This window comes from Pterocles gutturalis, unplaced genomic scaffold (assembly GCF_000699245.1).
Source record: "Pterocles gutturalis isolate BGI_N339 unplaced genomic scaffold, ASM69924v1 scaffold42861, whole genome shotgun sequence".
Classification (NCBI taxonomy): Eukaryota; Metazoa; Chordata; class Aves; order Pterocliformes; family Pteroclidae; genus Pterocles; species Pterocles gutturalis.
This window is the reverse complement of record NW_010102076.1, coordinates 50,297-64,593: the sequence shown is the minus strand read 5'-3', so window position 1 is coordinate 64,593 and position 14,297 is coordinate 50,297. Positions and strand designations below refer to the sequence as shown.

At 40.1% G+C, this 14,297-nt stretch overlaps 1 protein-coding gene across 1 annotated transcript; it reads left to right on the top strand.

Annotated features, from left to right (window-relative positions):
- MRPS6 (mitochondrial ribosomal protein S6) lies at positions 1-13,584 on the top strand. The gene is made up of 3 exons (XM_010085190.1): positions 1-120; positions 1,373-1,512; positions 12,947-13,584. The coding sequence occupies exons 1-3, from the start codon at positions 1-3 to the stop codon at positions 13,125-13,127; spliced, it is 441 nt and encodes a 146-aa protein (XP_010083492.1). The 3' UTR covers positions 13,128-13,584.
- The last annotated feature ends 713 nt before the right edge of the window (positions 13,585-14,297 follow it).

The following is a 14,297-nucleotide window of genomic DNA, read 5'->3' as shown; positions in this document are numbered from 1 at the left end:
ATGTCGTACATTGACCATCTCGAGTCTGCATTTGGAGGCTCTCTCATATCACCTTGTTTCCTCAGGAAAATGAAAGAGAAATTTCACACACTGGAGCAGGGGCTTCACTGTGAGATTTTGGTACCACCTTTTTCCACCAATTTCCATTGAGGGCTCTGGACATTAAACAACCCTTTGTATTAGCTAAGGTGTACATCTCTACCTTAGACTTATGAAACTAACCTTCAGTCATCCTGCACAATTCTTCAATTACCTTAAGTTTTCTTCTGGCTGAGAAGGGACAGTGAAATTATTACGGTGGTTTCATTTAACAAAATAAAATCTAAATAAAGCTAAAAGTTGTTTTTTTCATTACTTTTTCCATTTACAGCTGTTACCATCTCACTGGACAAGTAGACTTGGAAATACATCTTGATATGAAATGTTGCAAGGAGCAGGGAAGAAAGTTGTACAGTTTGGTTTGTGTTCAGTTGGACATCCATTTAATTTCCTTTCTCTGTAGGAGATCAGTTTCTTAAAATATTTCTTGTTGCTGAGAGTGTGTAAGTTTGCAGTTGTTTTCAAAACATTCCAATTTGTACTTTATTAACATTTTCATAGATATTGTTGAGTGTCATTACTGAAATGATTCATCACTCCAATGAGCCCTGATACGCAATGAGCAAGAAAAAGTTGCATCTGTTTTACCTACTGTTTTTTGGCTGCCTGTCCCTCAAACTTGTTTTTCTGAGGAGTGAAATCTCTGCATGTTAGACTAATTACTGCACCATCAGTTCCTTAACTCTTAAAAAGGCTTGGATGTTGGCTATGCAAAAGTAATGAGGCATGCAGTGATGTAGCCGAGGGTCCAGATAGCTATTATGCACGTGCAGTTGAAATGACAGAATAAAATGAATGCAGTGCTTATTGCTGTTTCTGTAGCGAGCCATGGATTAGTGTTCCCCCCATGCCCGGTTCACTTTAAATATTGTGGTGAACAATATTAATGAGCATCCATGGTCCAGGGACCTTAAAACTGTTGCCAGTTCATAAGTGCTCTTTGCCACATATATTTACTTTCACCTGTGCAAGGGTCAGCCAAAGGGATACCAGGTGAGTTAAACCCATTAACTATTTTATTTTTCCTGTTGTTGTTGGGGCCTGACCTTGAAATCCATGGAAGTTTTGTTGTTGCCATAATTCAAAGAGGAAATTGGCTGTTTGTTCTTAAAAATTTTCTTTCTTAGGAGGAGGTCTGCTTCTGCTTCCACTTTGCCCTCTCACGGTATGGAATGATGTCTTCCAGCACTGAGCTGTCCCTTCTAATCGCATAATATGAATAACCAGATTTGTGTACATTTCCTGCTTTCTATCTCTTTTTTTTCTTTTAAAGCCTGAGACTGCAGCTGTGCTGAAGCGCACTGTTGAGGCTCTTATGGAGAGAGGAGCCATTGTGAGGAACCTAGAAAACCTGGGAGAAAGGTCTCTGCCTTACAAAATCTCCAAGCACAAGGAGCGCCACAGAAGAGGAGGGTACGCGTGATGCATTTTTCCCTAAAATCCTTTGGGTGCTCCTTTCTACCTTTCTAAATGTATGTATGCAACTCTCATTGTTTGGTTTTCCTTTTGCTTTTTGGGAGTACACCTGTCATGCCTGTGATCTCAGTAAGGTGGTAAGTGGCTGTGCATGCATGCCTGGGTTCTGCTTCAAGTGTTCGGTGTTCTTTATTCTCAGTGGTGTGGGCTTTTTGTTGGTGTTTAGTTGTTGTGTTTTAAGTAGCCTGAGTCAAGGCCTGCAGAACGACTTACACCACTACACACAATCTTATTTTGTTATGTCATTTTTACGTAACTATTTTCCAAGCCAGTCAGGCTGTTTACTGATAAAAGTCATACTTAATCTACTGGTTGCTAATTATCAGGATTGATTCTTTTTCTGTAGTTCATCTGAGCTAAACGTGGTAATTGTGTTTCTGATACAGTTTTTGTTAAGGATGTTAAAGAAGACCATGTGGCTTATGGGAAGTATGATGAAGGTAAATTAAGCTGTGAATTGGCATCTCGGATGTCTGGCTTCCCATGCTCGCTTTCGCCAGCATGTTGTTGCTCCTCGGGGCTACCTCTGAAATGGATGCTGGCTCTCGCATAAGGGCTGAGAAATGTTGCTAGGCAACCTGTGCTGCACAGGTCTCCCTGTGGTAATTTAAGTAACAATTAGCAACACTCTCTCCTAATCCCTGTAATGCAACCACGTGCAATCGGATGGTTGGCCAGCCTGCCCAGCTGTCCCCCTTGAGGGGCATTTGGCACTGGGGAAGATGAGGTGACTCCAGGCATGCACCTTTATATGAAGCCCTTCTTGGATCATCTCCCTGGGGGTGACTCACAGTTTCACTCCCTCTTCTGAGGACCTCTTCATTCTTCTGTGAAGTAGGAGTGGTGACAGCTGCCAGTTAAAGCAGACTGATGGAAAGGGTAGGGGCAGAAATCTCCACCATGTGCCTGTTACTTAGCTGAAAGCAATGGCATTGTGGCCGTGACTGCCATGCGCTCCTGCTCCATGGTGTCCTTCAAAACATGGCTTGATCCTGCCAGTTTTGCATTTTAGGATAAGTCCTGTTGCCTACACACAGGAGCTAATCAAAGCCGTGTCTCAAGAAGGAATTACTAATTACTTTATCCTTCTGTTGGACTGGATGCATTTCATGAATGTTAAAATCTTTTCCAGCGACTTCAGCGGAACAAGGAGCTGGTGTTGCTCTCTTTGTACAGGTGGGGAGCTAAGGCAGAGGCATGAAGGTCCACTAGTTTTGGATGCTGAAGTTGACACTTTCAGCTTCTAGAATTGTTTTCCTAGAGCACTTAGCACTCTGTAATGTTTCACCACTTTGGATCATGGTTTCCACTTGGGAGGCAGTGTTTCTACAGATCAGGTCTTGGGTTCTTCAGCAGAGAAACCAGTACAGGAGAAGACAGTAACCAGCATTACAACAACTATGTAGCAGAGATGAATAGAAGCCCTTTGTCCAGGGGATCTTTCAGATGTGTAAATTAGCTTAACTCATTTACTGTAGCGGATTACCTACTTAATAAGCAGGACGAGGGGATCTGTAGACTATAACCCTCTCTTGGCAAAGTCCTCAGACCAGATGTATTTTGTGTTCTGAATGCGGCAAGGTGTTAGTAGCAAACAGTTGCGATCATGTCTTGAAACATGGTCAGGAAGCCATCAGATTAATGTCAGCATCACTGTTCCTCCTCCACCTCCCAGTTCAAGTGTCTCTAAATATTTGGCGGTAATTCTGCTTGCCCTGGATTTGGATCCTCTGTATTTGAATATAACTGTTCCATCCCCTAAATTGCTCAGCTTCTTGAAAAGGAGAAGTGATTGAGAGAGGCTACTACAGGAAATAGTTGTTTTGCGTGCTTTTAATTGGAGAACTCAAAGTCAGGAGAAATGAGATGTAACAAGGGGAAGCAGCAGGCAGTTTCAGTGCCTGGTAATGTCAGAGAATTGTATTTCTGTAGATTTTGCTAGGGAGATTGCAGTTCAGTGTTCAGGTATGGTGGATTTCTGATATACCATCCAATATTCTCCAGACCATAGAAAATAACTGAAGCTATTAAAGATAATCTAGGAATAGGAAGTGAAAAGCCAGTTCTTGATCCATTTTATAAAATTGATCAGTTCTACTTTGCGGCATCTGTAAAAATTAATTTTTTTTGACAAGACAAAGTTGAAAAAGCTTTTTGAGATACTCAGCTTACTGAGGTATATACCTGTACTTACTAAGAAATGTGAAGATCTTTTCTCCTTCATGGACAATTTTTAATTCTGTGTATGTTCCCTTTTTTAGGAAGTTGGTGTGGAGTAGTATATTAAGTAGTACAGAGTGTGTCACTTTTTCCTTAGTCTGGGCTTTTTTTGAAGTAACTGAAAGGGCTTCTGTAAGGATGCAAAGGATACTGTGTGTTGGGGGGGGGGTCAAAGAGTGTTGAATTTTTCAAAGCTTTTCATTTTTTTTTGTCTACTTTTATATATATCCGTTTATTCGTTTTGTGATTCTTCGCAGAGCTTCAGCTAGTTTGTTTTCCAGTAGTATGTATGTAGATGGCTGGGGCTTAGGATCTATGCTGAATCCATTACTTAGACCTCCTGGCTGGTAAATAATAAGAAAATGAGTGGACTACACTATTCGTAGCAACAAATTGTATGAAAACAATATAGAAGTTGAAGCATGGGTCACAGCTTAAAAGCATGTCTCTTAGAGACAACTCTTGTCCTAGTGACCACTGTACAAACCATCTTCCTGTCACTCATGATGGCATGGGATTCCCCCACCTGTGTGGGTTGTTTGCCTGAAAAACAAAACTAAGCAATCTTCCTCACCAGTGCAGTGACCTAGCTTTGCTGCCTTACAAAGGTCCCAGGGCCATCCAGGCTGTGACTCTTACCTTGAATCAAGGAACATCAGTGCGGCAGCACCAGCTATTCACAGGCCAGCTGTGGCATCCTTCTCCCAGGCTTCTGCTGTGTGTTTTCATCATTTAGTTAATTCCATTTTAAACTGCAATTCAAATCTTTGTATACAACATATCATAAAACTGAGTGATTGATAGCAAAAGGACACACAAGGGCGGTGTGTGTGGCAAAGCTACTGCAGGACTTAGCCAGGTTTTGGTAGTGTCTTTAGTGAACAGTAAAGAATTAAACTGGAAAATACATATTCATAGGTCAATCTGGAGGATAGCGGTCTCCTTAATAAAGTGCTTTGTCCTTTCTGAGTGCTGTAGTGCTTCGGCATCATCTGTCTCAGATATACTGCATTACAGGCACATTACAAATTTAAGAATATCCAGGAGACTTTACAGAGAATGGGAATTTTACTGCCAATTGATCTGTAAAGCTGAGATTTTTCAAAGCCTGCTATAGGGGATTGTGGCCCACAGCTGTCACTGAAATGAGCAGTTTTACTCTCCCAGGCAGCTTTGAAGACCTCAGATCATATGTATAATTGATTTATTTCTTCTCAGGAAATTATATTCACTGGGCAGGTGGTGCATGTGCATTGAGGGTATATTAAAACAAATTTAGGTCTTTCTCTTAGATGTGTCTCTCATGGCAGAAAACGCCCTACTTTTTTTTTTAGAGGCATAATATTGACAGCTTTTGCATTTAAGTAATTATGAAAATAGTACGTTTCAGAACAGTGTGGATACGTCTGAAGAATCAAACTTAAATAACTGTTTTACTGATATTTTAAACTTAAGTTGAAGTAGCTACTAGTTCACGTTTATGGTATTAATTGCCATAGTAGAACATTAATATTTTGTTTATTTAAGAACATGATTGAAGTAACATCTGTCAGAATTGTAACAAATACTATTCACCTTATAGAAGAATAAAAAGTGACAAGGACATGTTGGTTCCAGGGTGGGTTAGGTATGTAAATTTAGTTGGGGTATTGAGCCTGTGTGACTTGCACATGGCCACCGTGTCTCTGAAACAACAGTGGAAGAGTGTACATAAGGATTCACAACTTTATTTCCTATGGGCAATAGATTTGTGCCAAGCATTTGTTCTGCTAGCCATTACTTGTTTATCACTTTGAGGGAGTTGTATTTAAATTGCTTATAACACAGTGGTGGATTTTTAAAATATTTTATTACGTGTTTCAGAAGGTGCTTATTTCTGGAACAAACAAAAGTGCACTGATTTAAATAAGGTGTGTACTAGTATTTGAATTTTAGGAATGTTAAACTCTGGATTCATTTGCTGTTTAAGATGATACAGAAGCATTGAATCCCTCAAAGCATCTTTCAAATGAAGGCTCCAGACTGTGGCTGGGTGATGACATTGCAGAGCCATTGCTGCATATTTGGTCAGTCCTAAACTGGAGAGTATTGCAACTGCTTGTAAAATGATAGATCTCAGTAGCACGGTCAGTGGGTTTGCACTTTGTGGCATACCTGTTTTCTTTGGCCTTGCCAAGCTGTGCCTTAATCATATGCTTGTGACACTTCATGCTTCAGGGCATCAGATAAAGGAGCTGGTTTGGGGGATGTGGTTGGTCTGTAGGATATTTTTACTTTTAGGGAAGGTGGTAACAAGGGTGGCTGCAAAACAGAACTTAAAAAATAAGATTGAGACACTCCTTTGGGAAGGTAATGGCTCAAACCTTTTGCAGACCAGGAATCTGTTAAACTGGAAGGAGCTATGCCAGGTGCTTTGGGGAGAAGAAAGTGGCCAGGTGTAACCGGGTTTTGACTAGTGCATTCTACTGGTTATCTTGCCATCCCCTAGAGATCTGTTAGTGTGGTGTTTTGTTTTGTTTTTTTCTAAATGGTGCTTCCATTTTTACTTCTGTTACGTCTGTAGAAAATATGATGTACATCACCATGGTCAGTGTTCACGTTTAGTGTGGTTTTCTAAATTGATAGAGCACTGTGGCCTTTCTCTTCTACTTTGTTTTATGCATGTGTTTGCTTAATCTACTTGTAATACAGTAATGTTTTTAGACCTTTCTCCCCACATTTTTATTATTTCATTTATTTGTGAGTTCTCCAGCTAAATTATGCATAATTCTGATTATTCATAACAATTTCCATGTTCTGTTTGCCAGTTGTTCATTGCCTTGGTTTTTACCCTTTCAAATTTGCTTTTGAAAAGATGGTCTTTTGTTATTTGCTTTCTTGTCTCTTAATCTTTTAGTTTTGCTGTTCACTCACGGTTATCAGCCCACTTGTTCTCTGAAATAGCAAACTCAGGTCTTACTTTTTTTCTTGCTGAATTGTATTTTGGGAGCTTATCTTAACGCATGCATGGGGAATTTTCTGCAGGAGGTCTGCAGGGACCCTGATGATTGCCAGGGTCTACTGAGGAGCACAGGGTATATACCAACTGCAACTAATGAGACCAAGAGTCAGAAAATCCAGGTTGCAATGCTGGTTGTGCTGCGCACTTGTTTGTGCGATGGGGGAAAATGGCAAGGAGGTGCTTTCCCAAGGGTGCAGCATAGTGAACTCAACTTGGCTTCCAGGCCCTGCAGCCCTGCGATTACTCCCCAGGAGCTGGGAGCACCAAGCTTCAGTACCAGCTTCCCTTCTTCTCCGGGGTCTGAAGCAATTGGTCCTCCTGTGGGGAGCACCTTGTGTTTTGCCTTCATTATGGGGCATGTGACATAATGTTGCTTTGCCAAAACATGTGCTGAGGAGGGGGCATGACTCTCTTTTCTTGCTGACTCCCTGGCCCAATGCACAAGAAATAGGTAGTCATTAAGAAGAGTATTTCAGGAATTGAGCATCATATTGTTAAAGAGATTTGAATATTTTGGAAACATATCTATATGAATTGCATGCTCAAACCTTTCCTCTTTTCATAAAGTATCTGAGTTTAGGAACTGTAGTTACACAACTTGTTTTTAAACAAGCAGCTTGTGGCAGAATAGTATTCCATGTGGACAGGAGATGCTGAAGTGTCTTCCAATAACCCATGGTGTCTGGATACAATTTTGTTTACTTTATTTGTATAGAGTAAAATAATGTTACCCATCAGAACTGTTCTCTGGAATATTTGCAATTTTTAACAACCCTTCTCTTCTCCCCACCCCCTAGTAAAATACAAACTGTTGCATAGTTAAAGGACTTCATCCTGCAGATAGATGTACCAATGTGTTTAGCTTTGCTCGGGTAGACTGTCATGATGATTTTCATGGCTATTGAAGACCAAAGAGAAGGAAAGAAAAACAGATGGAAGAGGTTGCAAAGAAAAACAGATGAAAGAGGTTGCAAGCTTTCCTTTCTTAATACCACCAAACTAAATTTATGGCTAGTGCACAACCTATGTTGTTTGTTTCTGTTCGGATTTTAGAACATCTTGATCTGTTTCACCAAAAAGGAGTTCTGGGTCTGTAATGCAGTTGGATGAGAACAAAACCAGTTTGAATATTTGAGTATCATGCACACTTGTACAATTTTCTGCTAAATTGATTTTCTTCTTCCACTAGATGGGGCTTTCTTCATTGATGAGTTGAAGCATTACTTTTCCTCCAAATGCTTGTGTCCGCATTCACATACATAAAAGTGTGCATGTGCCTCAGGTATTAGAGCCCTGAAATGTTGTTTTTTTTTCCTCCACCTTGTCTGTGGGAGTGCAATTTGCAGTTTTGGTGCTTGTCAGAAGAAACGGCACTGTGCAATAGTCGGTGATGTTGAGACACCAGTATCATTTTCTGATGCACTAAATTCTGTAGCATCCTAGTGCAAGCACATGGATTAAATGTGGTGGCTGCTCTCAAATAGTGGGCTTGGTGGGATGGGAATCCATCACCAGTTTGGTGTTTTTTTTTAAGCTGTGAATTATACAGAAGGCAGAGAAGAGACACAGGCAGAATTAATACTTGCTGTGTAACTTCAGCCCTGATTGTAACAATTTTGCGAACTTTTAAAATGCTGCTCAGTGTGCATGATTTTTCAGATACTCCAAATAGGTCAGGCTGGTTTCTCTTTTGCAGTGTAACAGTATTTTTTTTTTCACTGCAACGGTGCAAAATGTATTTCCATTATTTAATTAGCTTAATAGCAGGTGTCTCTGTACAGAATTTGGCAAATGAAATTTCTGAAGACTGTGAATGGTAAAATGTATTTACCCCACAGTACTTGTTTATTATTGATTATTCACGTCATTGCTGTGGTAGTCTAGTTACTACGGTACCAGCTTTTGGTTTTGATCTAGTACTTCCCAGTTGCTGACCTTGTGATTTTCAAGGGACATACATCTATTCCATGTGTGGCTTTTAAAAGATAAAAGTAACACGTGTACTCGTCCTTCCAGCTACAAAACTATAATCCTTTTGAGCATGAACTTGCCTGCTTGCCCTGCTGAGGAAGGGTAGCTACCATCAGTGTTGAGAAAAGGAAACTACTTCTCTTGAGAGCAGCGCAGTGGTTGCAAAGATGAAGCTATCGTTCAGGTAGCAAAACAATTTCATTAACACAGATTTAGTTTAATGAGGATGAATGTCCAGCTGCTCTCATGAGAGTGCCTCAGCTTGCTTCTGTCCAGGTGGTTTCCTGTTTCCTTGTTCAATGCTTCCCTTCTCCCTCTTTATCAGAAAATTTTCTTTCCTTTGTATTTTCCACCTCCTCACTGGGGAAGCTTTACGTGGACTTACTGCTACTATGCACAACTGCAGAACCACACAGCCTCTTCCAAATCCACTGTACACGTGCTTTTCCCTCGGCTTCCCAGGCTGATGAAGTCATATTCTAGGAGGATTTCAAAGTGAGTTTTGATCCAGGTGCTTTTCAGGGTTCTTTGAAGTCCTAGATTGTCCATTTGAAAGAAAACTCTTGGAATATCCTTAGGACTCAAGGTTCAAACAGTTTCTGGCTTGAATATGTTAAAGATAAATTAAACCTGGCTTTTTTTTCTTTCCCAATATGCAGAGGCATTTTCCTCCTTTATCTGAGAGCATATTTAATTTTTTTTTTTAGTTAATGCATTGATATAATATGTTTCAGCAGATATTCTGCTCTCCTGTATTTAAATCATCCTTCTATTTGCAGTTGAGCAGGATGACAAAAATAACTGTGGTCTCATAGTGAATCAGTGGAATTTTCCTGCATTTCTCCCTTGATGACTCGGCTGACTCCTAGAGAGCCTAAATGCTTTTGCATTTTTGCTTGCAAGAATGAGGTGGTTTCCCTCCTGCATTCTTGTATTTTTCCCTATCTTTAAGTCTCACTGGGATTTGGTTTTGTTTACTACACAAACAGTAGCTACAGCATTGCGTATCAGGTCACAGATCATTGCCTGAAATTAAGGTTGCTGCATGCGTTATTGACGGTGGATTAAAAAACCCCGATGGCCTCATGACAGCTGATTTAAATGTGTACATTTTTGGGGGAAGGGGTTCCAGATCTCCTCAGGGATTGCATTGTCAATTGTGTTTGGTTATTGCTTTTGCAGCCATTAGTTTCTTCTCTTTCTTTAATGAAGAAACAGTATTTTTTATGCTGGCCCTCTTTTCTTTCTCTCTTTTTTTTGGCACAGGAAGACTGTCGTTGCTTGTTAATGTGTAAGAGTGGTGGTTGTTTTTAAAAACTCGCATTGTCCCCAATTGCTGCAGTTTTGTATCATCAGATAAAATACCTATTCTGCGAGGAGTCATAAAGATATGCTGTACCAGCTCATCCTCCCATCCCCCCCCTTCTCCTTCAGTTATCAACAGTGCGTCAGTGGAAATTTCCACCCTTTGCTAATGTGAGAGAAAGCACAAAGTTGCAAAGCAGCCTTCAGAGAAAAAAAAAATTGCTGTTTTAGGAACACAATGAAAAGCAGTATATGACTTGCAAGCAAAAATGAAATTAAATTCTTGAGAAATGATGGGACTAAAATGGTGCAGCAAAGAGCATGGTTTGGAGTACGAACAAATGCTCTTAAAAAAAAGGGGGCATGAAAGTAGTGCATTACCAGCTAGAATTTCTCCCCCCCATCCTTCTTTCTGTTAGTTGCAGCTGTGAGAGGATTTGGAAAGCTTCTTCCCAAGGAGAAGAGTTAAGTGTCATCTGTTAAATTTACTAGTGGCTTTTAATGGCTTTACCAGAATATACGACTTTCCCTTTTTAAGGGGTGTGCATCCTTCAGATGTTGCTGTTCAGTATTTCTAACGAATTGTCCAAGCTTAAAAATGGTTTTTCTCCCTAAACTTTTAACCAGGTGGCATCTCTTAATTCTAGAGACCAGAAAACAGTAGGCAGTTCAGTTTTCCAAACATAATAAGCCAAATCCTGTTCCTCATTGAAGCCTGTGAAGATTTGCAAGGAGGACTGGGCCCACCAGAGTTCCTCCAAATCCTTCTTGAGGCACACTATTCCTGTAGCTCTCCATAGCCCTGCTGCAGTCATGAGCAGCACCTTTGCTGATGTGACCTGGCACTGGTCCCTTGGCTTCGGTGAAGTGCGACCACAGCCCGCACCAGCTGGGTATCTCTTCTGGAGGACATCAGTATGGGATGCAGGGAGATTTTTTTGTCCTAAGACCCCTCACATACAAGAATTGAGTGTTTCAGTCTGGTCTTTATGAAAAAGACTTAGGAGATGAATTGTGGCTGTTAATGTAATGTAAACTCTATGCCTAAATAAGAGTTTCAGCATCAGGGTGTCTGGCTAAGGAGAAGTTTCTTTGCCATGTTTTCCATGGGTGGATTCCACCCCTGTGCAGTAATCCAGCACATGCTGCTTGAGTAATTTCTGGCCTGATGGGTCTCCCCTGTGCGTAATATTGTTGGTGCTCCTTACTGTAACACATTTAGTTGGATGAAAATGATCTCCATGCAGCACGGAGAATATGAGTGTCTCTGTTGCTGATGACCCCATCTCCTGTTCAGACTCCCAGTTCAGCTTCTGGTCTTGGGGACTTACCTTCTAAAAATACTTTTATGAAGATGGACTGTGAAGTGTGATGCTTATCCTATAGTTGATTTACTAAGAATCCATATCTCTTGCAGAACAAAGTCATCTCTGTTAGGTACAGTTTTTAAATCAAACTGGAGTGGACTAGGAGGAAAGGGGAGCTTTAAGAGGATGCACAAAGATTAAAATAAAATAGCTAGGTGGGAAGTGCTGTGCTGTACATTTAGCCTGTAAATTACCGATAGTCTGGGAAATGAGGCGAGTGGTTAGTTCTCTCCAGTAAGATTTCTGAGGCAATTGCAGTATCTTCATACTATATGGTAGTTAGTGCCATGCAGATAAAATTATTAAAGAGTTTTCTGGTTACAGCTCTGTCAACAGCGCTGGTTCGTTCACAGCATTTCAAGGGAGGAGGGATGGCCAGAGACACGGGTCACTCATTTTTTGCATTAGTATGGTGACTGGCACTAGGTCACTTATAACTTACAGGAACAGTAGACGTGGTGTTGCTAATGAATGTAAGGTACATCTCAACGCTAAGAGACGGGATTAGAATTTACATATCTGAGATTAAGTTAGTGTACAGCGTGTAGTTGTGTCCCTTGTCTGAAATGGGGCTCATGAAGTGGAGTACATCTCCTTGCTTGTTTGGGTGTACTGTAGTTTTAAAAGCCTCTTGAAAAATTATAGTGGAACTCATGAAGAAGGTGTAGTTCTTCAGCAAAGGAGTTTATTGCAGAAGTGACCTCGGTGACCTAAGATATTAATGGGGAGCAGCATTCTCCTTCCCGTAGGTAGGTGGTCGGCTTTTTCTTTATTGTTGTCAAAGATAGCTGTGTGGTGGACACAAAGTGCTTGCCCAGAGCAGTGCATTTTATACATGCTGTGCGTGGGTGGAACTAAGACCTTTTGAGCCCGGCCAAGGTCAGCACAGCAGTATGCTCGTCAAGTCCCAACTGTGCAAGTAGCTTCAGCTCCTGCCCTAAGTTTGAAAATTCAAGCCATGTTCACATCAAAGATGAGCCTAATTTGGGATATGTCCCATCTCCTTGTGTATCTCTTGCTGTTTTTTTTAGATTTCTATTCAGATCCGAAGCAGAACTTTAAAGAAGGAAATGTGCCTCTAGTATATAAGCTTGAGAGGTTTCACCCTGGCATCTGTTCACCAGAGAAACAATGTCATGCATTTGAAGGAGGAGGATGTATGTTGTAACTGAAACGAATGGGCCACCCAATGTTTTTTCTAAGACTGTTCAAATTAAGGTGTGTAAATAAATGGAACAGGTAGAAGAAGAGTAAGCTCTCTTTTAATCTCCTTGGGTAAGCAGTGCTGTACAACAAAGAAAAGTTCAGGCTAAGCCTGCTTCAAATGAAGCCTTCTTATTTGAAGTCAAGATAATACTTAGCTTTTATTTAAAACAATTTTGGTAAAAAAATGTAAGAAAACAAATTATAAAGTTTCATTTAAGAAATCCCACAGAACAGTTACTTGAATTAAAGTTGTTGTAGTGCAGGTATTATTTTTTTATTGTATGTGTGTTTCTCATTGCAGGTATTTTTTGATAGACTTAGAGGCCCCACCTTCGATTGTATCGACCATGATGGATCATTTAGGACGCGATATTGATGTAATTAGACGTGGTTTTATAAAGCATCCTGTATCAAAGACAGAAGAATGCAGTGGCATAGTCCCAGTCAGCTATGAAGATAAACTAACTGCCAAGAAGAAGTGAATATTACAAATATAATGTTTGAAACCTTTTAAATTTTTTTTTTATTCCTGCTTTGGAAAACAATTGTGATAACTAATGTCCATCAAAAATAATCAGTTTTGTCCACTTTATGTGTGGTATAATACACTATCTTAAGTTATTGTAACATTTGAGGTTTCGTTTTGTTTAAAGTAGTTTGAATAGACTTAATCTGTATGCTTATCTTGATATTTGACAACTCTGAAAATTGATTTTCTTTTCTCCTAGAGCATTACATTGATAATGAAGATTTAGCCATCATTAGTCAGTTAAAAATAACATTCTTTTCCAAAGACAGATTACTTCAGAATATGCATATTTACATAAGAGATTAAGAAGTCTACAGTGTAAATATAGCCGTATAGGATGTGATTTGTTGGAGGGGGTTTTTTTTGCTGGTTTTTGGAAAAAGGTAATAAAAGTGTGATTAAAAATAAAACTTGACTCATTTTTTTAAAAACACAAAAGGTACAAGAAAAAAACATTGCCAAACGACATGTCCTACTTCTTTTTTTTAAGGTAATAACTGTTCAAAGTACAGGTAGAAAATTGTTCTCTATAGAAAAGGCCAGAAACTTACAGGTGGCAGGTTAGAGAATAACCATGCTTATACATGAACAGAAGAATAAAAGATGCTATGTTTTACTATCAGCTAGACCCAGGTGGATATTTCAAACTGAGAAAAATGTCAGGATAAGGGTATTTTGTCTTTCTTTTGCTCTTGTGAAAAAGCAATGCACGTGAAGGATGACATTAATATAGTATGGCCTCCTGCGCTCAGTGAAACAAAATTCAGTAGTTTCCAGAGAATGTCAGTATTTCCCCCATGCTACTGAAGGAACGCACTGGCTGTTTCTCCTTCTGAAGGAGGGTGTCTGTATAGTTGTTTCTGTAGAAGAAAGTAAGGCACTGATATGTTCCTATGCAGAGAGGATGTTCTTTACCTGAATGAGCTTAATCCAGAAGCTGCCTCCTCTGGCACTCGAGTGTTGGGCGTTGCCAAAGGGAAAGCCAGTCCAGAGGCCAAGGTCAGATTCCCAGAGACCTGTGACAGGTCTCACTGGTGTGACTACTCCTAGTGTGCTGTTTCATCACAAATTTGTCTCACTCTTTTGTGGTGGTAGCTAGGTCATTTTGGGGTGGGGGGATGCT

What these genes read in the sequence shown, in the direction of transcription:
- MRPS6 (XM_010085190.1), top strand. Translation starts at nt 1, where the DNA reads ATGTCGTACATTGACCATCTCGAGTCTGCATTTGGAGGCTCTCTCATA. An exon ending in GGCTTCACTGTGAGATTTTG is followed by an intron (nt 121 to 1,372) that starts GTACCACCTTTT and finishes TTTCTTTTAAAG; the next exon opens with CCTGAGACTGCAGCTGTGCT. An exon ending in GAGCGCCACAGAAGAGGAGG is followed by an intron (nt 1,513 to 12,946) that starts GTACGCGTGATG and finishes TTCTCATTGCAG; the next exon opens with GTATTTTTTGATAGACTTAG.